Raw genomic sequence first — 22,946 nt, forward strand, 5'->3', positions numbered from 1 at the left:
AGTGCATTTCTGAACGTTCTCTTGAATGGTTAAGCTGCTGTTCAATTGTCTGATCGTCAATGACTTGAAGGTCTCTACTGCCATCCAAGGGCGATATGACTAACTGCAGCCTTACCTGTCGTACAGGCAGGAAGAAGAACACACCCAGCTCATACCAACCTCTCAATAACATCAGACAGACAGCTTCTAAAGCAGAACCACCATGCAAGTTCAAAATGCTATTGACACTGCTTAGGATTCAGGATTACTCACTGGGGTGCATGGATGAATCAATAAACAAGGATATGACAGATGTAAGCATGGCTGTCATCATACAAAACAATAGCAATGGAATGATTGGGTGGATAGGGTAGTCATGTGGTCACCACAGGCTCATTTCCAAAGCATTCAATAGTCATGATAAACAGTTTTTTGATGACTCTTATGTTAATTTACAAGAAACAAACTAAACAGATTTTTCAAAATGTATTTCTTAGAAAACAAAGGATTAGCAAGAGGAAAAACAAAAAGGGGCCCCCAAATACAATTGTGCTTTATTGACAAATACAATTGTGCATCATCGGCAAATGATTGTACAATCTCTACAGTTGATTGCAAAGGCAGTGTCCATCCACCAAATACCATATGAAAGCTACACAATTATACGTCCTGTTCCATGCATGACAAAACCTCCCCTCCATGCTTTAGCTATAGTTGTGACACTCAGATTACAATGCTTTTCCACGGTCCTGAAAAGACAGCTGTAAAAAGTATTGGGGATTGAGAATTGAGAAAATGCATGAGAATTGATTGATTCTGGATTCACGTCACAGGATGATGGCATTAGAATTGAAGACTCGTTAAGGTAATGACGAGTGAGCGACGGTGGTTGCCATCGTTTCCTCTAGACGGAGGTTGATTCCCAAATGGTACCATATTCCCTATATCTATAGTGCACTACTTTTGACCCAGAGCCCTAGTGCCACGTTCAAAAGTAGTGCACTACATAAGGAATAGGGTACGTCCCCAGATTCGACAATCAGTTCTCTGTCCCCTAAAGTAATGTGTTGAAGTAGTGTTTCACATGCACTCCGGTCGAGTCCACATTCTCAGTGAGGAATCTTTACCTGACATCTGAGACTTCAAAGTCATAAAACAAATACAAAAAAGGGGGCAGCACTGGGATTAGTGCATAGCACAATCTGGCCAGTGTTTTAATAAGAAAACCAGTAAAATGCCGGATTATGGAAAAATACAATTTCAGACAAGGGAATTACTGCCACCATATCACAATGTGGTGGGCTCTGTCATGTCAAAAGTCCTCACTTGTCTAATGGATTTAGCGTAAGAAATAACCACAAGTTCTGAACATGAATGTATATTGTGTAGTACGCTACATACGTACAATATTAACTTTTACAACTGCAAATGCAAATTGTACTGCAACGCCTTGTGGAATGAGGGCTTTGAGGCGAACCACTACAAATAGCCTTCACTCATTGCAGGGCAGATGTGACTAGCAAGTAAAGTACAGCATCATTGGTATTGATTGACAATATTTACATTCCAATTTTCTGAGTGTGTAATCTGCAATCAGCACAAACACTTAAGAGTGTGCAAAACAATAAGTGTAGAAAAATAATAAGGCTTAAACATGGTGAGAACATATTTCATAGAGACCAGTATAGGCCACCCAAATAAATCAAATACTAAATCATAATTAATTTCAAAAACATAGGACTATGGTTAACAAAACAGAAATGAATATTTCCAGCATACGTGGGCAAACAATCGATACACGTTTTCGATTACAGAGTGGTAGTACCATCAAACTCCCTCCTGCCCAGGTTTTTCCTGAAGCAAGAAAAAAAGTGGGGCAAGCTTGTGGGCAAGCAAGCATTTCAACAATGCAGCTGGAAAAAGGCTCGTATTAGTTCTTTCAACTTCCTTCTCTGCTCAGAAGATGTAATCTTGAGTCATCTTGAGGGAAGGCATTGCCTCGTTGACATTCTGGTCCAGCCGATGATACTCCACATTGTTGCGAGAACACAGGCCGTCCCTCCAGCGCCGACTTTGGGCTAGCAGGAAGATCTGGAGGGGAGAGTGGATATTCAAGTTAACCTTTAACCTTTTTTATTGAATTCTGGCCTGTCCATTCATAAAGCGTCTCAGCGTAGTAGTACTGATCTAGGATCAGGTCCCCACTGTCCATGTAATACTATTCATCAAGATCTAAAAAGGCAAAGCTGATCCTAAATCCGCATTCTTACTCAGATGCTTGATACATACGGATCCAAAAGTAGCTAAAATAAGCGCCATCAGGGTGATATTCAAAGGAACACAAAAAAGGCTATGAATGGAGACTACCCATGCTAACAATGTAGCTAGGCTACCTAAAAGGGAAGTAAATAGTCTCTCAATAACAAAAGGTAACTCCAACTCAATATGCATTTCTGCATAATGTTATTATTTAAGATGACTAAAGTTCATATTTAAATTGGGCAACTTGGATAGGGGTGGGGCCCACACAAAAAAAAAATATGGCTCACGGGACTGTGTACCCACATCCATACCCACACAGGCAGTCAGAGCCGGCCCTAAGTGAATTTTTGTTTCGATGTAAATATGCTGCAATTACACACATTTTGTCATGGGTGTAGAGAATATTTAACAATTTTACAAATTCTGCCATGGGGCAGAACATTGTCAGTTTTACAGCGAATTTCATGAAATTCTACACATTTTGACATAGGGTAGATAGAAAAATGTTTGCAGTTTAATATATCTGAATGACTAAAAAAAATATAAAAAAATCAAAATGTTTGCAGTTTAATATATCTGAATGACTAAAAAAAATATAAAAAAATCAAATGGGGGCCCCCTGATCTGTAATTCAACCATGTTTACAAGTTTAGATAGCATTCTAGACGACATTAAAAATGTTAGCTGATTAAGTGACTGTCAGCAACAGACGTAAGATTTTTTTTTAATTCAGCAAATATTTACATTTAAAACAGCACTTTGTGTATTGTACTATTCTCTCTCTCTCAACAGTAGGTTGAGACCTTAAGAGTCCCTTCCCCCACAAATTATTATTATTTTTTGTTGTAAATTGATCCACGGGTCTACAAAAAGGGGGGCCATGATAGATGCACATCCCTGATTTAGTGATCAAAACAATATTTATTTTCTGTAATACATCACATTTTCTGTGTTCTGTTTGTAACACTCAAGGTGCAGGTTGATGGTCACTAGATTTGGAATGGACCATTCTCATATGTTGATAGTGATTGACGCCAGACTGGAGGTACAAGGACCGAGGACACACTGATTATTCACTGTTGTATTGATGACATTCTATGAACACTGTGATTCTGTAGCAGCTGACAAAGACACCCTTTTGTTTGGACTTCCCACAAGCCTCTTGGGCTGGTGTTTGGAGAACATTTGGTGCAGCCTGATTATGAGGATAAAGGACCCATCTACAAGAGGCCAGTTAGACATTTTCTCTGCATCTGTGCTGGGTGGCATCCCCCTATTGCAACTTGTAAATAAACCTGATTGACATTATCTGCGGCTGCTCTTTATTGTTCACATGAAAATTCCTATTACAGTGTGTGTAAACAAAACATCAGGAACACATGCTCTTCCCTGACTGATTGACCAGGTGAAAGCTATAGTATGAGCCCTTATTGATGTCACCATTGCAACGATGCTGGGGTTTCATGCTCAACAGTTTCCCATGTGTATCAAGAATGGTCCACCACCCAAAGGACATCCAGCCAACTTGACAACTGTGGGAAGCATTGGAGTCAACATGGGCCAGCATCACTGTGGAACGCTTGACACCTTTTTGGCCATGCCTCAACAAATTGAGGCTGTTCTGAGGGCAAAAGGGGGTGCAACTAGGGCTGTGGCGGTCACGAAATTGTCAGCCGGTGATTGTCAAGCAAATAACTGTTGGTCTCTAACTGACATGAATTAACAAACATTTAGCATCTGCTGGCTTCCACACATTGCCTACAAGCCACTGATGCAGACCTTTGGAACATCTACATTTTAAAAAGTCGAATAAATCCAGCCTACACCTTCACAATAATCCCACTGTTTATTTTAAACAGGTCTGAAGAAGCATGACAAGAAGAAATGTAGTCTATTTCAGGAGAACAGAATTGTATACTCTGAGTTGCCCTTATGTTAGGTCCTGATCTGGCGATGCCAAATGGCTGTGGGCTACACAAGTTTATTTAGGAGACAAGATTTGCTTAGAATTGTGGCATTATTTTATAGTATGAAAAATACAATTGAATAAAATAGAAATTATATTTTCTCCAAACAATTTGATGCAGCTATTCTGTGTTGAGCGGTTCAGAAAGAAATAGATACTCCTATATGCCTAATTTAGAGTTAATGTAATTGTTCTACAAACTCTATGTTTCGATTATTAATACATTGTAAGGCTGCATGACGCGACTAATGATGATTTGAAAAAAGTCGCTACTTTGTTTTTTGCGCAGGCTGTACACACTGCATCAATCACTCATTCACAATTTGACTAGCACTTTATAATGCCTCAAATTTTATGGCGACTTCCTGTGTGGTCATAATGCATCCTAAAAAAATCCATGCCTTTTGCGGCCAGTGGTTATTGTGCCCTTGGCGATCAGGTCTCTCACAGGCTACAATGTGATCAGGTCTCTCACAGGCTACAAGTGAAGACAGACACGTCGGGGACGCATCTGCACGCATCCTTATCCAATTCCGAGGTGCATATTGAAGATACTGGAAAAACTGTCCACATTTACTTTGTCAACCAACAAGATGAGTAGGCCAAACAAACAGCAAAAGCCTAAGTAAATCTACTATCCCCCATAGTAAAATTTTTATTTTTATTTTTTTAAAGACCTATTCTATTCTGTGCGAGAAATAAGTATTCCAAACATAGTCTGGGACAGTTGTGGGATGCGATAGATCCCAAATTAAAACAAGCACTACGTAAAAAAAAATGTGTTTAATGATAATTTGGCTGACGCAACAGATCAGAACGTTTAGCTTTAAAATGTTGATAAACTATTATTAGTGGGAAAACTCCATTATCAAAAGTGACAGCAAATGCGATAATGGTTGTATTGCTTGTTATAAAAGGTGCAATTTACAGTGAAAATGAACTTCCCCAAGCTTGAAACACATACGTTGCTTAATTATTCATTACCTTTATTTAACTAGGCAAGTCTGTTATTAACAAATTCTTATTTTCAATGACTGCCTAGGAACAGTGGGGTGGCAGGGTAGCCTAGTGGTTAGAGTGTTGGACTAGTAACCGAAAGGTTGCAAGTTTTTTTTAAACGAGCTGACAAGGTACAAATCTGTCGTTCTGCCCCTGAACAGGCCGTTAACCTACTGTTCCTAGGCCGTCATTGAGAATAATAATTTGTTCTTAACTGACTTGCCTAGTTAAATAAAGGTTTAAAAAAATATATTTAAAAAATAAAAGAAAGTGGGTTAACTGCCTTGTTCAGTGACAGAACGACAGAGTTTTAGCTTGTCAGCTCGGGGATTCAATCTTGCAACCTTTTGTTTACTTGTCCAACGCTCTAACCACCAGGCTACCTACCACCCATATGTATGCCCGTTAGGCTCTATAGCCCTTGTAAAACCAGATAGATGTGCATCATTTTAAGAAGTTATTTGGCCACTTTAGTTTTGATACAAATCTTATCAAAACATATAGGCCTATGGGCTAGACAACACGAGGTATGCGACTATAATTCAAAAAAAGGCATTGTTCCTTGTGAATGATGCCCAGCACAACGCAAGTGATAATATAGAATTCACAAGTGAAAGGCTAATATTGTTACCCATTAGACTTTTCTTGATTTAAACTGGTCTTTACACACACACACACACCACACCTAATAATTCTAGGGTTTTTCCTTATTTTTTCTATTTTCTACATTGTAGAATAATGCTGAAGACATCAAAACTAAGAAATAACACATGGAATCATGTAGTAACCAAAATGTACTCCCCCTCTGCTTACCTTCCTCTTGTTGTGGTAGGTGATGTATACAATGGCCACAAGGAAGGCCAGGATGACCAGGTGGAAGAAGAAGTGTGAGTCCTCGTCCTGGGCGGTGTAGATGTTGGTGTCCTTCATACGTACATCTATCTTGCCAGCACTCTTTGCTGGGCTGAGCACCACCTGGTCATCGGCGTCCACCATGTCGTCATCGTTCTCCTCGAGGTCTTGGCCGCCAAAGTTCTGGTTCTGGTCCTGGTCCAGAGGGACCTTAACAGCTGGTCCCATGTCATAGTCTTCACCACCTTCTTCCTCGTTTTCTCTGTCGTACATGTCTGTCTCGGTCTGGGACTCCAGGGTGTTGATAGGCACTTGATCGCTCTCTTGCTCATCCTCTGTTGCGTCCATGGGGCCGACGAGCTTGGTGTTAGAGGCAGGGCTTGGTTTCTCCAGGATGGGCTTGGCAGGCTCTGGGGCTTTGACTGTGGTGGTGCTGGTGGCTGGAGCTGCAGTTATGGCAGCATCAGCATCTGAATCAGCAGGTTTGGGAGGTAATTTTTCAGGAGTCAGTCCTGATTTATCAAATTTGGTTTTGTTCTTGTCTGCAGTTATTGCATACTTTCCAACAGTTGTTTCAGCAATAATGGCAGTGGATTCAGCTATAACCTCCCCTTTGGTGTATGGTGCATCATCACGTGCTATTACACCATCGATAGGTGTGGCGGCAGCGTCCTTGATGGGTGTGGCGGCAGCGTCCTTGATGGGTGTGGCGGCAGCGTCCTTGATGGGTGTGGCGGCAGCGTCCTTGATGGGTGTGGCGGCAGCGTCCTTGATGGGTGTGGCGGCAGCGTCCTTGATGGGTGTGGCGGCAGCCTTGATGGGTGTGGCGGCTTGATGGGTGTGGCGGCAGCGTCCTTGATGGGTGTGGCGGCAGCGTCCTTGATGGGTGTGGCGGCAGCGTCCTTGATGGGTGTGGCGGCAGCGTCCTTGATGGGTGTGGCGGCAGCGTCCTTGATGGGTGTGGCGGCAGCGTCCTTGATGGGTGTGGCGGCAGCGTCCTTGATGGGTGTGGCGGCAGCGTCCTTGATGGGTGTGGCGGCAGCGTCCTTTGCATCTGCTGTTACAGCCTTCATTAATGTTGCAGCATTGTCACTGGTTACTGTGTCTGCTTTGCCGTCTGTTGTACCAGTGCCGATGGCTGTTTCTGCATCCTTGCTGGCTGTTGCCAAAGGCAAGGGTTCTAAATCATCAACTCCTGGATCCAGAGAAACTGCTGAAAATTAGAGAAGTAGGAATTGAAAACAAAAACAGTCACCACACTCATTTGAACCTCTGTTCACATTCTACACTTTACAAAACAAGTCATGGGGTTTAATCTTTTTGGAGCTTACAGAACATTTGAAAATAAGCGTGGTGAAATCTTTAGTGGAAAAATGTAGCCAAGTTATGTAGCCTAGGCCTCATCATCAAATTGTACATGATACACACATCTTATCATTCTACATCTGACCTGTAACGGTTGAATGTGTTTTGGTGTTAAATAAAATAAAATAAATAGGTTCACTTTGCCCTCAGAGTTGGGTGTCCAATCAAAAATGCATATAAAAAAAGTGTACCAATGGTCCAAACCTCATAATCCGTTAAGTTTTTACCCTTGTAAGATGGCTAAAAGTATGGTGACTAAATCAATGGAGGCCAGAGAAAGTGGAGAAAAAAACCTTGGCTGAATTCTGTGCAAAAATGAAGGTTACTTGCTACCTGACATGCTCACTTTCCCGTTGAACTCATCTTCTCGAATCAACAGAACATAAAACAATAGACATATGATGGGATATCGATTGAGACATGACATGTAGCATTTTAGTATGCTTTTCATATTAAATTGAAATCCCTGTCCGTTTTCAAAGATTATTCAAAAACAAGCATCACTAATGTCAACTGCTTTTATTTTCAAAGCCGATTACATTTCATTCAGCTCGTATCATGCTTATTTAGCTTTTTCCGACCCGTGGAAACAACGGACAACAAAATGTAAAATCCTCAAAAGTTATGAGAAACCTCCATACACCTACAGTACCAGTCAAAAGTTTGGATACACCTACTCATTCAAGGGTGTTTATTTTTACCATTTTCTACATTGTAGAATAATATTAAAGACATCAAAACTATGAAATAACATGAAATCCTGTAGTAATCAAAAAAAGTTTAACAAAGCAAAATATATTCTAGATTTGAGATTCTTCAAAAGTAGCCACCCTTTGCCTAGATGACAGCTTTGCACACTCTTGGCATTCTCTCAACCAACTTCCCCTGTAATACTTCTCCAACAGCCTTGAAGGAATTCCCACATATGCTGAGCACATGTTGGCTGCTTTTCCTTCACTCTGCGGTCTGACTCATCACCAACCATCTCAATTTGGTTGAGGTCGGGAGATTGTGGAGACCAGATCATCTGATTCAGCTGGTGTCCTTTAGTAGTGGTTTATTTGCAGCAATCTGACCATGAAGACTTGATTCACACAGTCTCCTCTGAACAGTTAATGTTTAGATGTGTTTGTTACTTGAACTCTATGAAGCATTTATTTGGGCTGCAATTTGAGGTGCAGCTAACTCAAAAAACGTATCTTTTCAGCAGAGGTAACTCTGGGTCTTCCATTCCTGGGGCGGTTCTCATGAGAGCCAGTTTCATCATAGCGCTTGATGGTTTTTGCGACTGCACATTAAGGAACTTTCAAAGTTCTTGAAATGTTCCGCATTGACTGACCTTCATGTCTTAAAGTAATGATGAACTGTTATTTCATTTTGCTTATTTGAGCGGTTCTTGACATAATATGGACTTGGTCTTTTACCAAATAGGGCTATTGTCTGTACACCAACCCTACATTGTCACAACACAACTGATTGGCTCAAAACGCATTATGGAAAGAAATTTCACAAATTAACATGTTAATTGAAATGCATTCCAGGTGACAACCTCATGAAGCTGGTTGAGAGAATGCCTAGAGTGTGAAAAGCTGTCAAAGCATAGGGTGGCTTTTGAAGTATCTCAAATATAAAATGTTTGATTTGTTTACCTTTGGGTTACTACATGATTCCATGGGTGTTAATTCTTAGTTTTTAGGTCTTCACTATTATTCTACAATGTAGAAAACAGTACTGTATATCAGAGCTCGGTGCTTATGATATGAAATCACAATTTTTGGATATAATGTTAATGATATTGTAATGCAACAGGCAGGGAGCAGGTCTCGAACCCACAACCTTCTAGTCCGAAGTCCGGCGCGCCATCGACTGTGCCGCAGAAGCATACTCGTGCGGCATGGTCGATAACCGCGCTTATAAACCCAGGATATTTAAAATATGTTAGAAAAAGACCCCACTCAGCAATTCAGAACATGAATAGTCTTACTTATGTTATTAAAACAAATTTGACTAAGACAAGTGAAATTTCATCACCAAAACGTGTTCTCACACACTGGGAACACGCCTGGGCAGCGGGTGGACACCCTACTCTGAGTTTATCAGTATACACTTCTCACTGTAGAAATGTGCAGTGTACTGTACAGTAAATAAACTTAATTCATATGCATTTTGTCACTGTACAGAACGTTCAGGGATCCTATGAGAGGGATGTTTGTTCTAGCTCCTGCCATCTCATGCCTTTGGCCGGTCCTCATAAATAAATGACCCGATTCAACCAGAGAGTCAACATGATTTTATACTCATGCCAAATTAGCAGTCGCCACAAAGAATGGGAGTATTCATTCCTGGAAGCTACTGCCAACATCAACATTAAATAAGAAGAGGCAAGGCCGTCAGAAGATGATTAGGGATGGGGGTGGGTTGGGATAATTACTTCTCCCCATGCTGCAGGCGGCTATTTCGATCCACTCAAACAGTAAAGGCCCAGTGCACTACTTTTGTGGGAAAAAAAATAATAATAATTAAATCAGGGAGTGCTGCAGCACGCTCAGCAACCCTACTTCCTGTGGCTATGGAAAGAGGGGTGTGAGACAAAACATACTCTTTAAATAGCCAAGTAAATGGCTGGAAAATATGGCCCATCTGCTCTGTGTAGGGACATCCAGACATCACGCAACACGTTGTCTACTCAATATCCTTAAGTGGGACGATTTCTTCCCTCTTGCAATCTCAGTCATTGCATTGCAATCGCTGTACCTAGTCTACCAAAACATAAAAAACGGTTCTGTAGTAGATCTATGTTTGTTGTTGTCACAGTTCAAGTCTACCAGCGCAGCTCCCTTACATAGTTGGAGCGCGCAACCTGCCTGCTCCACTTACATATCGATCACACCAACAGCATTGCATTTTGGTACACCAGAAGTACATTCATTTTCAACGGAACGCTGCGTTTTTCTTGCAGCATTGCGTTGAAAAGGCAGTTGCAGTGCATACAGTAGGTTGTATTTATCTAATGCATGCATCAAAATGGTATGCAAACTAGAGGTCGACCGATTATGATTTTTCAACACCGATACAGATTATTGGAGGACCAAAAAAAGCCGATACCGATTGAGTCGGACAATTTTTATTTATTTATTTATTTATTTGTAATAATGACAATTACAACAATGCTGAATGGACACTTAATATAATACAATAAAAATCTATTTAGCCTCAAATAAATAATGAAACATGTTCAATTTGGTTTAAATAATGCAAAAACAAAGTGTTGGAGAAGTAAAAGTGCAATATGTGCCATGTAAAAAAGCTAACGTTTGAGTTCCTTGATCAGAACATATGAAAGTTGGTGGTTCCTTTTAACACGAGTCTTCAATATTCCAAGGTAAGAGGTTTTAGGTTGGAGTTAATATAGTATTTATAGGACTATTTCTCTTTATACCATATGTATTTCATATAGCTTTGACTATTGAATGTTATTATAGGCACTATAGTATTGCCAGTGTAACAGTATTGCTTCTGTCCCCCTCCTTGCCCCTACCTGGGCTCGAACCAGGAACACATATACAACAGCCACACTCAAAGCAGGGTTACCAATCACTCCACAAAAGCCACGGCCCTTGCAGAGCAAGGGGAATAACTACTCCAAGTCTCAGAGCAAGTGACGTTTGAAACGCTATTAACGCACACCCAGCTAACTTACTTGCCATTTCAGATTGGTTACACCAGACATTAGGCTGATAGGCTTGAAGTCATAAACAGCGCTGTGCTTGCGAAGAGGTGCTGGCAAAACGCACGAAAGTGCTGTTTGAATTAATGCTTACGAGCCTGCTGCTGCCTACCATCGCTCAGACTGCTCTATCAAATCATAGACTTAATTATAATAACACACAGAAATACGAGACTTTGGTCATTAATATGGTAGAATCCGGAATTTTTAAAATTATTTCAGTGAAATACGGAACCGTTCGGTATTTTATCTAATGGGTGGCATCCCTAAGCCTAAATATTCTTGTTACATTGCACAACCTTCAATGTTATGTCCTAATTACGTAAAATATCGGGCAAATTAGTTTGCAATGAGCCAGGCTGCCCAAACTGTTGCATATACCCTGACTCTGCGTGCAATGAACGCAAGAGGAGAGACACAATTTCACCTTGTTAATAATGCCTGCTAACCTGGATTTCTTTTAGCTTAATATGCAGGTTTAAAATATATACACTGTGTATTGATTTTAAGAAAGGCATTGGTGTTTATGGTTAGGTACAGTCGTCCAATGATTGTGCTTTTTCGCAAATGCGCCTTTGTTAAATCGTCGCCCAGAGTTGCATCGATTATATACAATGCAGGACACGCTAGATAAACTAGTAATATCAACCATGAGTAGTTATAACTGGTGATTATGATTGTTTTTTTTACAAGATAAGTTTAATGCTATCTTGCAACTTACCTTGGCTTCTACTGCGTTCGCATAACAGGCAGGCTCCTCGTGGAGTGCAATGAGAGGCAGGTGGTTAGAGCGTTGGACGAGTTAACTGTAGGGTTGCAAGATTGGATCCCCCGTGCTGACAAGGTGAAAATCTGTCGTTCTGCCCCTGAACAAGGCAGTTAATCCACCGTTCCTAGGCCGTCATTGTTAGTTAAATAAAGATTTTTTTTTTATAATAAAAAAAAAGTACATTTTCTTCTAAAAATAGGGCAAAAATCGGCACCCTAAAATACCGATTGTTATATAAACTTGGAAATCGGCCCTAATTAAATTGGCCATTCCGATTAATCGGTCGACCTCTAATGCAGACTGCTTGACACAAATGGTATCAGAAGGTGAATGTTGAACTTTTGTTGCACCCATATCCAGATGATGCCGCATACCATTTTTTGCGCAATGACAGTCAGTGCGATCGAGACGTTAGCCTGCACTGGGAGTCTGGGCTGCATCATTATCGCGGGGGAAAGAGCCAATAACGTGTTGTGATACCAACACCTGACTCACATGTGCGTGACACCGTCGTCTTAAAAAAAATAGCATTGAGCTATATTGTTAATCTGCAGGCTATTATAATACAGTAAAACTCTCAACTGCGGGAGGGTCTACTCACACAATTGACAGTGGTGTAAAGTACTTAAGTAAAAATACTTTAGTAGTATCTGTACTTCACAATTTATATTTTTGATTACTTTTACTTCACTACATTCCTAAAGTAAAATGTACTTTTTACTCCATACATTTTCCCTGGCACCCAAAAGTACTAGTTACAAATTGAATGCTTAGCAGTACAGGACAAAAAGTCAAATTCACACACTTATCAAGAAAACGTCCCTGGTCATCCCTACGGCCTCTGATCTGGTGGACTCACTAAACATAAATGCTTGCGTCGTAAATTATGTCTGAATGTTGGAGTTAGCACCACCTGTCAAAAAAAGTAAAAGTAAATTATGCCATCTGGTTTGCTAAATATAAGGAATTTGATGTATAGCATTTACTTTGTACTTTTACTCAAGTATGACATTTGAGTACTTTTTCCACCACTGTACTTAAATACATTTCAAATCTGATCATTTTAGACTTACTCAAGTAGTATTTTACTGGGTTACAGTCACCTTTACTTCAGTCATTTTATATTAAGGTATCTTTACATTTACTCAAGTATGACAAGTGAGTACTTTTTACATCTCTGAATTTGGATTAGATTATTTATTTTCGGTTCAAAAGAAGCATACTGGCAACTGTAGCTTTTATTCCGCAATTTGTTACATTTTTGGCATCAATGCATTTGATGTAAACAGCATGCAATTAAGCACTCCAAGAGTAATTATATGCAACATGCATCAATCCATTCTAGGCCTATCTAATAATGCATACATCATCATCCTAGCCTATATATAGCTGGGATCTTTCTACCTCGCCATATCAACATGATTATATTGCTGACATTCCAACTCGAATCGATTGATCAAGTGGTTACAGCCTGATAGATGTGCCATATTCTTATCATAAGATGCACAGTTGAAAGCATCCTGTCGGACTGCATCACCGCCTGGTACGGCAACTACATTGCCCACAACCGCAGGGCTCTCCAGAGGGTGGTGCGGTCTAGCCAACGCATCAGGAGGGGCACAATGCCTGCCCTCCAGGACACCTTCAGCACCCGATGTCACAGGAAGCCCAAAAAGAGCATCAAGGACAACCACCCAAGCCATGGCCTGTTCACCCTGCTACCATCGAGAAGGCGAGGTCAATACAGGAGCTTCGCTACGTTTCATTCTTTGCGCCCCATTTAATAAGAGACGAAATCCAAAACTGACACCAATGCTGTCGTCATTCAAATCAAATTATATATCACATGTGCAGAATACAACAGGCTTACTTACGAGCCCTTAACCAACAATGCAGTTAAGAAAAAATACAAAAGGAATAAAAGTAACAAATAATGAAAGATTAGTAGTAAAATAACAATAGCGAGACTATATACAGAGGGTACCGGTACAGAGTCCATGTGCGGGGTCACCGGTTAGTCGAGGAAATATGTACATGTAGGTAGAGTTAAAGTGACTATGCATAGAAAATAACAGAGTAGCAGCATCTTAAAAGAGTGTGGGAGGGGGGGGGCAGTGCAAATAGTCTGGGTTGCATTTGATTAGACGTTCAGGAGTCATGGCTTGAGGTAGAAGCTGTTTAGAATCCTCTTGGACCTAGACTTGGCACTGCCTACAGTTCTCTTTCTATCTAATTAAAGAGGGCCCTATTTTAGGAACCTTTCTGGAATGGACATCGAGAGAATTAGCAAATCATACACTCACACCCACCCACCTAAAATGATCCATCAAACCAAAGCAGCTTGCAGCGCTTCTCCCCCAGACTCAAGCAAATCATATTAAAGCCTTGCCTTAGCTTCAAATCCTTTCTGTAGGTAATCAAAAATGAGTCTACATTATAGGAAAATTTTAAACCAATGTAGCCTATCATATAAATTAACGAGGAAAGCTAAGGGGAAGATAGACAGCAGTGATATTAGTCAGGTCTCAGTCCAGATATAACATAGTAAATGTAAATCCAAGATTCAAATTAGTATGATGTTACGTTTGGTATGGTTACATACGGCAAAAACAAAAGGAGTGTGCATGGGTAGGCGTATAACGCAAACATCTAGCAACCCAAAGGTTGCATGTTCGAATCTCATCACGGACAACTTTAGTATTTTAGCAACTGTTCGACTACTTACTACTTTGCATGCGAGCTAACCCTTCCCCTAATCATTTTAGTTAACCCTTCCCCTAACCCTTTAACCTAACCTCTAGTAATGTTATTAAGTGGCCTTGCACAAGCCTTGGCCTGTTCATAGCCTCCTGCCCCATCTCCTGATTCTATAGCGTGAGGCAGCTAGATCTACAAGTACATCCCCTGGACAGGATGCTAGTCTATTCCCTTAATACGGAGTGGCAAGCAGAGAAGCCTCAGGTCCCATTTTTTACAGTCTGGTATAAGCCGGGGGATCGATCTCACAACCTTCCAATCTCAAGGCAGACTAACCACAAGGCCACTTGAGCAAGCTAGCGTAAAGCGTTACATATTGTACGTTTCGCAAATGATCATACAAATTGTAATTTGTAACATATATGAAATGGATAGAAATCCACAAATTAATACATACCATATGAAACGTAACATATAATACTAAATGGAGTGTCCCGCATTTACGTACAGAATAATACGAAATGCTCTGAGAACAGGTTGGTGATAGGCTTAGGCCAGTGAACAATCACACCTGATTCGGCTTGTCAACTAACCGACAAGCCTTCAATGAGTTGAATGAGGGGTGTTTGTTAAGGGCTACAACAAAATGGAGTACTGTTGGGGGTACTCGATGACCAGGGTTGGGAGACACTGGCCTAAGCGATATGAATTGGAAATTGACAACCATTAAATACAAACATACATGCAACCTGTCCATAGCCTATCAGACATTGATCAATACATTTTAGTGAAGCAAATGGGTGGTTCTGTTGACACTAGGCCTACATTTTAATTTGAGTGCTTTATCTAAAATTGGTGCAACCACTTATTGAAAAAGGGTAGCCTAAACGCTGGCAGATATTTCACTGTAATTCATGAATCTCCGCTGGCAAGTCACCCATCTCTTCCCCTTCTCTCTAGCTTGTAAACTAGAAGCCTTGGCTATACACTGAGTGCACAAAACATTAGGAACACATTCCTAATATTGAGTTGGACCCACTTTTGCCCTCAGAACAGCCTCAATTCGTTGAGGGATGGACAACAAGGTGTCGAAAGCATTCCACAGGGATGCTGGCTCATGTTGACTCCAATGCTTCCCAGTTGTATCAAGTTGGCTGGATGTCCTTTGGGTGGTGGACCATTCATGCTCTGCAATAATATAATCAGAGTTTGATTTCTAAACCAGATGAGTTCTCAAACAGCAGCTGCCCAATTCCATGGTGGGCGTGCTTAATGTTGGATGCATTAGAATACAATATATGGAGAATGATAAAGAGGCTGTATGATTATAGAAAAAGTAGTTGGGAGACTAATGTTTGAGTTTCAAATACTAATTGTTCAGTGAATAGGAGTATATTTCGGTGGTTTAAATGATTAACTTTCCTACTAACCTAAAAGTTAACGGTGCCAATCCATTCATTATTCTATTAACCATGAGTGTGAGACATGTTTTCCACAATGTTTGTTTCATGCACATACATGCAGGAAAAAAATACCATCAGTGTTTCCCCATTTATTGAGCAGGGAAACAAATCGCAGGCAGTACTTAAAGTAACTAAATACAGTGTTACCTACCAATCAATGTTTATCAAATCAATGTTCAATGTTTATCAAATCAAATGTTATTTGTCACATGCGCCAAATACAACAACCTTACAGCGGAGTCAATCACCACCTTCCGGAGACACCTGAAACCCCACCTCTTTAAGGAATACCTAGGATAGGATAAGTAATCCCTCTCACCCCCCCCCCTTAAGTTTTAGATGCACTATTGTAAAGTGACTGTTCCACTGGATGTCATAAGGTGAATGCACCAATTTGTAAGTCGCTCTGGATAAGAGTGTCTGCTAAATGACTTAAATGTAAATGTAAATGTACAAGCCCTTAACCACACAATGCAGTTAAGAAACATATACATATATACACTTAAAAGATCAGCAGTAAAATAACAATTAGCGAGGCTATATACAGGGGGTACAGATGTGTCAATGTGCGGGGGCACCGGTTAGTCGAGGTAATATAGACATGTAGGTAGAGTTATTAAAGTGACTACGCATAGATAATGACAGAGTAGCAGCAGCGTAAAAGAGAGAGGGAGAGAGGGGGGGGGGGGGCAATGCAAATAGTCTGGCCATTTGATTAGATGTTCAGGAGTCTTATGGCTTGGGGGTAGAAGCGGTTTAGAATCCGCTTGGACCTAGACTTGGTGCTCCGGTACCGCTTGCCATGCAGTAGCAGAGAGAACAGTCAATGACAGGGCGGCTGGACAATTTTTAGGGCCTTCCTCTGACACGCCTGGTATAGAGGTCCTGGATGGCAGGAAGCTTGGCCCCAGTGACGTCCTGGGCCATACACACTACCCTCTGCAGTGCCTTGCAGTCGGAAGCCGAGCAGTTGCCATACCAGGTAGTGATGAAACCTGTCAGGCTGCTCTCAATGGTGCAGCTGTAGAACCTTTTGAGGATCTGAGGACACATGCCAAATCTTTTCAGTCTCCTGAGGGGCAGTCTTGACGAGCTTCTTGGACCATGTTAGTTTGTTGGTAATGTTGACGCCAAGAAACTTGAAGCTTTCAACCTGCTCCACTGCAGCACCGTCGATGAGAATGGGGTGTGCTCGGTCCTCCTTTTCCTGTTGTCCACAATCATCTCCTTTGTCTTGATCAAGTTGAGGGAGAGGTCGTTGTCCTGGCAACACATGGCTTGGTCTCGGACCTCCACCCTAAAGGCTGTCTCGTCGTCGTCTGTGATCAGGCCTACCACTGTTGTGTCATCGGCAAACTTAATGATGGTGTTGGAGTCGTGGAGTGCAATGGAGGGCACAATATTACAGTCCAGACAAAAGGTTTGCCATCTATGCCAAAAGCCTGGGCATCTTGGAGACTGTAGAACCCCTCATCAACACATGCTTCTCTCTAGTAGCATTTGTGTGCCCAGGCCAGATCCCACCATGGTGAACGATGCAGAGGGACGTTTACATTTGAGTCATTTATCAGACGCTCTTATCCAGTGCGACTTACAGGAGGCTCAAGGGCACAGACAGATGTTTGACCTAGTCGGCTCGGGCCCAACAATCTTAACCGCTAGGCTACCTATAGATTTTTGTAGTCTTAAATCATTACCTGGAATGAACAGAAAGCTAAAATGCTCCTCGTACCGAAATGACTAGCTAGCGATAAAGCAATCTTATCCTGCTAGCTAGCAACACTTGTTAAAACTTACAAGATAGTAATGTAGCTAAGGTTTCGGTGTGCAGAGTAGGGAGTAATTTTATAGCTTGCATAGAAACGGAATACAATCAATAACTTCATAGTTTTGATTACAAATTTAAAAAATACTTGATAGCAGTTTGTCAGAGAGATTCCTCTCAAGATGTGAGCAGCTGTCTACTACCTTAGATACAAATAACGTGATTGGCAGATGTGATCAGCAAAGATAATACACAAATTGTGATTGGTTTACAGTTTAGTACTCAGCAGTGTTTGCCTGTCAAACATACAGTACCAGTCAAAAGTTTGGACACACCTACTCAATCAAGGGTTATTTTGACTATGTTCTACATTGTAGAATAATAAGACATTAAAACTATTAAATTACACATATGGAATCATGTAGTAACGCTCAAAAAAGTGTTAATCAAAACATTTTATATATTTGAAATTCTTCAAAGTAGCCACTCTTTGCCTTGACAGCTTTGCATTCTCTCAACCAACTTCACCTGGAATGCTTTTCCAACAGTCTTGAAGGAATTCCCACATATGCTGAGCACCTGTTGGCTGCTTTTCCTTCACTCTGCAATCCAACTCATCCCAAACCATCTCACTTGGGCTGAGGTCGGGTGATTGGAGGCCATGCCATCTGATGCACCACTCCATCACTCTCCTCATTGGTCAAATAGTCCTTACACAGCCTGGAAGTGTATTGGGTCATTGTCCTGTTGAAAAACAAATTATCGTCCCACTAAGCGCAAACCAGATGGGATGGCGTATCGCTGCAGAAAATCTCAAATTTGGACTCATTATACCAAAAGGACAGAATTCGACCATGAAGGCTTGATTCCTCTGAGTTGATGTTGAGATGTGTCTTACTTGAACTATGTGACACATTTATCCGGGCTACAATTTCTGAGGCTGGTAAATCTAATGAACTTATCTGCTGCAGCAGAGGTAACTCTGAGTCTTCCTTTCCTGTGGTGGTCCTTATGAGAGACAGTTTCATCATAGTGCTTCATGTTTTTTGCGACTGCACTTGAAGAAACTTTCAAAGTTCCTGAAATGTTCCGCATTGACTGACTTTCATGTCTTAAAGTAATGACGGAGTCATTTCTCTTTGCTTATTTAAGCCGTTCTTGCCATATGGACTTGGTCTTTTAACAAATAGGGCTCTCTTTTATATACCACCCCTACCTTGTCACAACAACTGATTGTCTCAAACTCATCAAAAAGGAAAGAAATTCCACAAATTAATGAACAAGGCACAAGTATTATTTGAAATGCATTCCAGGTTACTTCCTCATAAAGCTGGTTGAGAGAATGCCAAGAGTGTGCAAAGCTGCCATGAAGGCAAATGGTGTCTACTTTTTAGAATTGCAAAAACATTGATTTGATTAACACTTTTTGGTTTACATGATTTCATGTGTTATTTTATAGTTTTGATGTTGTCACTATTATTCTACAATGTATAAATTAGTAAAAATAAAGAAACCCTGGAATGAGTAGGTGTCCAAACTTTTGACTGGTACTGTATATATAATATATATAGTATCTTTCCGCTCTCTGTGTTTCACCATTTTGCTTCAATTCGCAAGAGGCTGTATGCATCTCACAGGAGAAAGCATCCGAGCAAGTGAAACAGCGCCCCTCTGTCTCTACGTGTAGGCCATTATCTGATGTCATCTGTTCCAAACGAGTATGACGTTGTTGCCGCCCGTAGAATTAAAGGCAGAGCAAGCCACGGAGCACAAAAGTGTCAAGTGAAGCCCGCTTGGATTTGGCGTCACTCCCAACTAATCCTATTGAGAGCATACATCAGTGACAGAAAAACTTGAATTGTTGCATCTCATTGTGTTGCCGACCTCCAGTGGTTAGCTTGCCAGCTAAAGTTGTCCTTTTCCGAAATTAGCCATTTGTAACCGATGTGAAATGGCTAGCTAGTTAGCGGTGGTGCGCGCTAATAGTGTTTCAATCGGGTGACGTCCCTCACTCTGAGACCTGAAGCAGTTGTTCCCCTTGCTCTGCAAGGGGCGTGGCTTTTATGGTGCGATGTGTAACGATGCTTCGTGGGTGACTTGTTGGTGTGTGCGCGCAGAGGGTCCCTGGTTCAAGCCCGGGTCGGGCGAGGGGACAGAAGCTATACTGTTACACATGGATGGAGATAGGGATATAGACTTGTGGTTTTACTTAATTCTCTGTACTGGCCAGCAATTCTGATCCAATCATTAATTCATACATTGTTGCACCCCTGGCCTGAGAGGAAATATGTAGCTAGATGTAGAAGGCTAATGTTATGTAGCTAAAGTTGCCCATGAAAGGAAGTTAGGCTAGTGAGCAAGCATTTTAGCCAGGTAGCCTTGGACAAAAAAAATATATAAGTGTGTACTGTACGACAGAGTGATCAACATGAAAGAGGATGGCATTGGCGTTTCTCTACAAGTAGGGTGAGTCAACATGTTTTTCTACTTGCACGCACACAGAAATCAGAATCATGGACAGCCACATCATATTTAGCTTAGATTAATTGGACAAAATGGTTTTTATATATTTCAGTTTGTCACTAGATTAGACAAAGCAGAGGGCATTTGATGATGTTGAAATGGTGCTGTAAGAGTGGAGGCAGCTCCTGTTTTCTTTGCAACTTGCGGTAACCCTCTGTGGTTCTAAATCAATAGTTATTTAGTGGTCCGAAAAAGTAGGAAACATTAACTTACATAACCATTTATTCTGCCACTGTTGAATCTTATGGTCTCAGCCTTTAGGCCTACAGTTGAAGTCGGAAGTTTACATTTAAATATTTTAATGTTTATGTTTTTTTATTTCACCTTTATTTAACCAGGTAGGCTAGTTGAGAACAAGTTCTCATTTGTAACTGCGACCTGGCCAAGATAAAGCATAGCAGTGTGAACAGACAGAGTTACACATGGAGTAAACAATTAACAAGTCAATAACACAGTAGAAAAGTCTATATACATTGTGTGCAAAAGGCATGAGGTAGGCGAATAATTACAATTTTGCAGATTAACACTGGAGTGATAAATGAGCAGATAGTCATGTACAGGTAGAGATATTGGTGTGCAAAAGAGCAGAGAAGTAAATAAATAAAAACATTATGGGGATGAGGTAGGTAAAAATGGGTGGGCTATTTACCGATAGACTATGTACAGCTGCGGCGATCGGTTAGCTGCTCAGATAGCAGATGTTTGAAGTTGGTGAGGGAGATAAAAGTCTCCAACTTCAGCGATTTTTGCAATTTGTTCCAGTCACAGGCAGCAGAGAACTGGAACGAAAGGCGGCCAAATGAGGTGTTGGCTTTAGGGATGATCAGTGAGATACACCTGCTGGAGCGCGTGTTACGGGTGGGTGTTGCCATCGTGACCAGTGAACTGAGATAAGGCGGAGCTTTACCTAGAATGGACTTGTAGATGACCTGGAGCCAGTGGGTCTGGCGACGAATATGTAGCGAGGGCCAGCCAACTAGAGCATACAGGTCGCAGTGGTGGGTGGTATAAGGAGCTTCAGTGACAAAACGGATGGCACTGTGATAAACTGCATCCAGTTTGCTGAGTAGAGTGTTGGAAGCCATTTTGTAGATGACGTCGCCGAAGTCGAGGATCGGTAGGATAGTCAGTTTTACTAGGGTAAGTTTGGCGGCGTGAGTGAAGGAGGCTTTGTTGCGGAATAGAAAGCCGACTCTAGATTTGATTTTAGATTGGAGATGTTTGATATGAGTCTGGAAGGAGAGTTTACAGTCTAGCCAGACACCTACGTACTTATAGATGTCCACATATTCAAGGTCGGAACCATCCAGGGTGGTGATGCTAGTCAGGCGTGCGGGTGCAGGCAGCGAACGGTTGAAAAGCATGCATTTGGTTTTACTAGCGTTTAAGAGCAGTTGGAGGCCACGGAAGGAGTGCTGTATGGCATTGAAGCTCGTTTGGAGGTTAGATAGCAGTGTCCAAGGACGGGCCGGAAGTATACAAAATGGTGTCGTCTGTGTAGAGGTGGATCAGGGAGTCGCCCGCAGCAAGAGCAACATCATTGATATATACAGAGAAAAGAGTCGGCCCGAGAATTGAACCCTGTGGCACCCCCATAGAGACTGCCAGAGGACCGGACAGCATGCCCTCCAATTTGACACACTGAACTCTGTCTGCAAAGTAGTTGGTGAACCAGGCAAGGCAGTCATCAGAAAAACCGAGGCTACTGAGTCTGCCGATAAGAATATGGTGATTGACAGAGTCGAAAGCCTTGGCAAGATCGATGAAGACGGCTGCACAGTACTGTCTTTTATCGATGGCGGTTATGATATCGTTTAGTACCTTGAGCGTGGCTGAGGTGCACCCGTGACCGGCTCGGAAACCAGATTGCACAGCGGAGAAGGTAGGGTGGGATTCGAGATGGTCAGGGACCTGTTTGTTGACTTTGCTTTCGAAGACCTTAGGGGCAGGATGGATATAGGTCTGTAACAGTTTGGGTCCAGGGTGTCTCCCCCTTTGAAGAGGGGGATGACTGCGGCAGCTTTCCAATCCTTGGGGATCTCAGACGATATGAAAGAGGTTGAACAGGCTGGTAATAGGGGTTGCGACAATGGCGGCGGATAGTTTCAGAAATAGAGGGTCCAGATTGTCAAGCCCAGCTGATTTGTACGGGTCCAGGTTTTGCAGCTCTTTCAGAACATCTGCTATCTGGATTTGGGTAAGGGAGAACCTGGAGAGGCTTGGCCGAGGTTGGAGTAGCCAGGCGGAAGGCATGGCCAGCCATTGAGAAATGCTTGTTGAAGTTTTCGATAATCATGGATTTATCGGTGGTGACCGTGTTACCTAGCCTCAGTGCAGTGGGCAGCTGGGAGGAGGTGCTCTTGTTCTCTTCAGTGTCCCAGAACTTTTTGGAGTTGGAGCTACAGGATGCAAATTTCTGCCTGAAGAAGCTGGCCTTAGCTTTCCTGACTGACTGCGTGTATTGGTTCCTGACTTCCCTGAACAGTTGCATATCGCGGGGACTATTCGATGCACTTAGGATGGAGTGATTAAAACTCCTTTTTCAGCCACTCCACAAATTTCTTATTAACAAACTATAC

At 41.7% G+C, this 22,946-nt stretch overlaps 1 protein-coding gene across 2 annotated transcripts in view; it reads right to left on the minus strand.

The window, feature by feature from the left end:
• Positions 1–514: 514 nt before the first annotated feature.
• The window catches only part of LOC123999611 (coiled-coil domain-containing protein 8 homolog), a 30,177-nt gene continuing 7,745 nt past the window's right edge, over positions 515–22,946 (minus strand). Inside the window, exons 2-4 of one of the 2 annotated variants that reach the window (XM_046305539.1) lie at positions 6,910–7,271; positions 6,020–6,871; positions 515–2,070 (exon numbers count right to left, since the gene is read on the minus strand). In XM_046305539.1, the coding sequence (XP_046161495.1) occupies positions 1,936–2,070; positions 6,020–6,871; positions 6,910–7,271 (1,349 nt within the window). In that variant the 3' untranslated portion in view covers positions 515–1,935. The remainder of the gene's footprint in view (positions 2,071–6,019; positions 6,872–6,909; positions 7,272–22,946) is intronic. The other variant, XM_046305540.1, reaches the window with a different exon arrangement.

Source organism: Oncorhynchus gorbuscha, linkage group LG16 (genome assembly GCF_021184085.1).
Source record: "Oncorhynchus gorbuscha isolate QuinsamMale2020 ecotype Even-year linkage group LG16, OgorEven_v1.0, whole genome shotgun sequence".
Taxonomy (NCBI): Eukaryota; Metazoa; Chordata; class Actinopteri; order Salmoniformes; family Salmonidae; genus Oncorhynchus; species Oncorhynchus gorbuscha.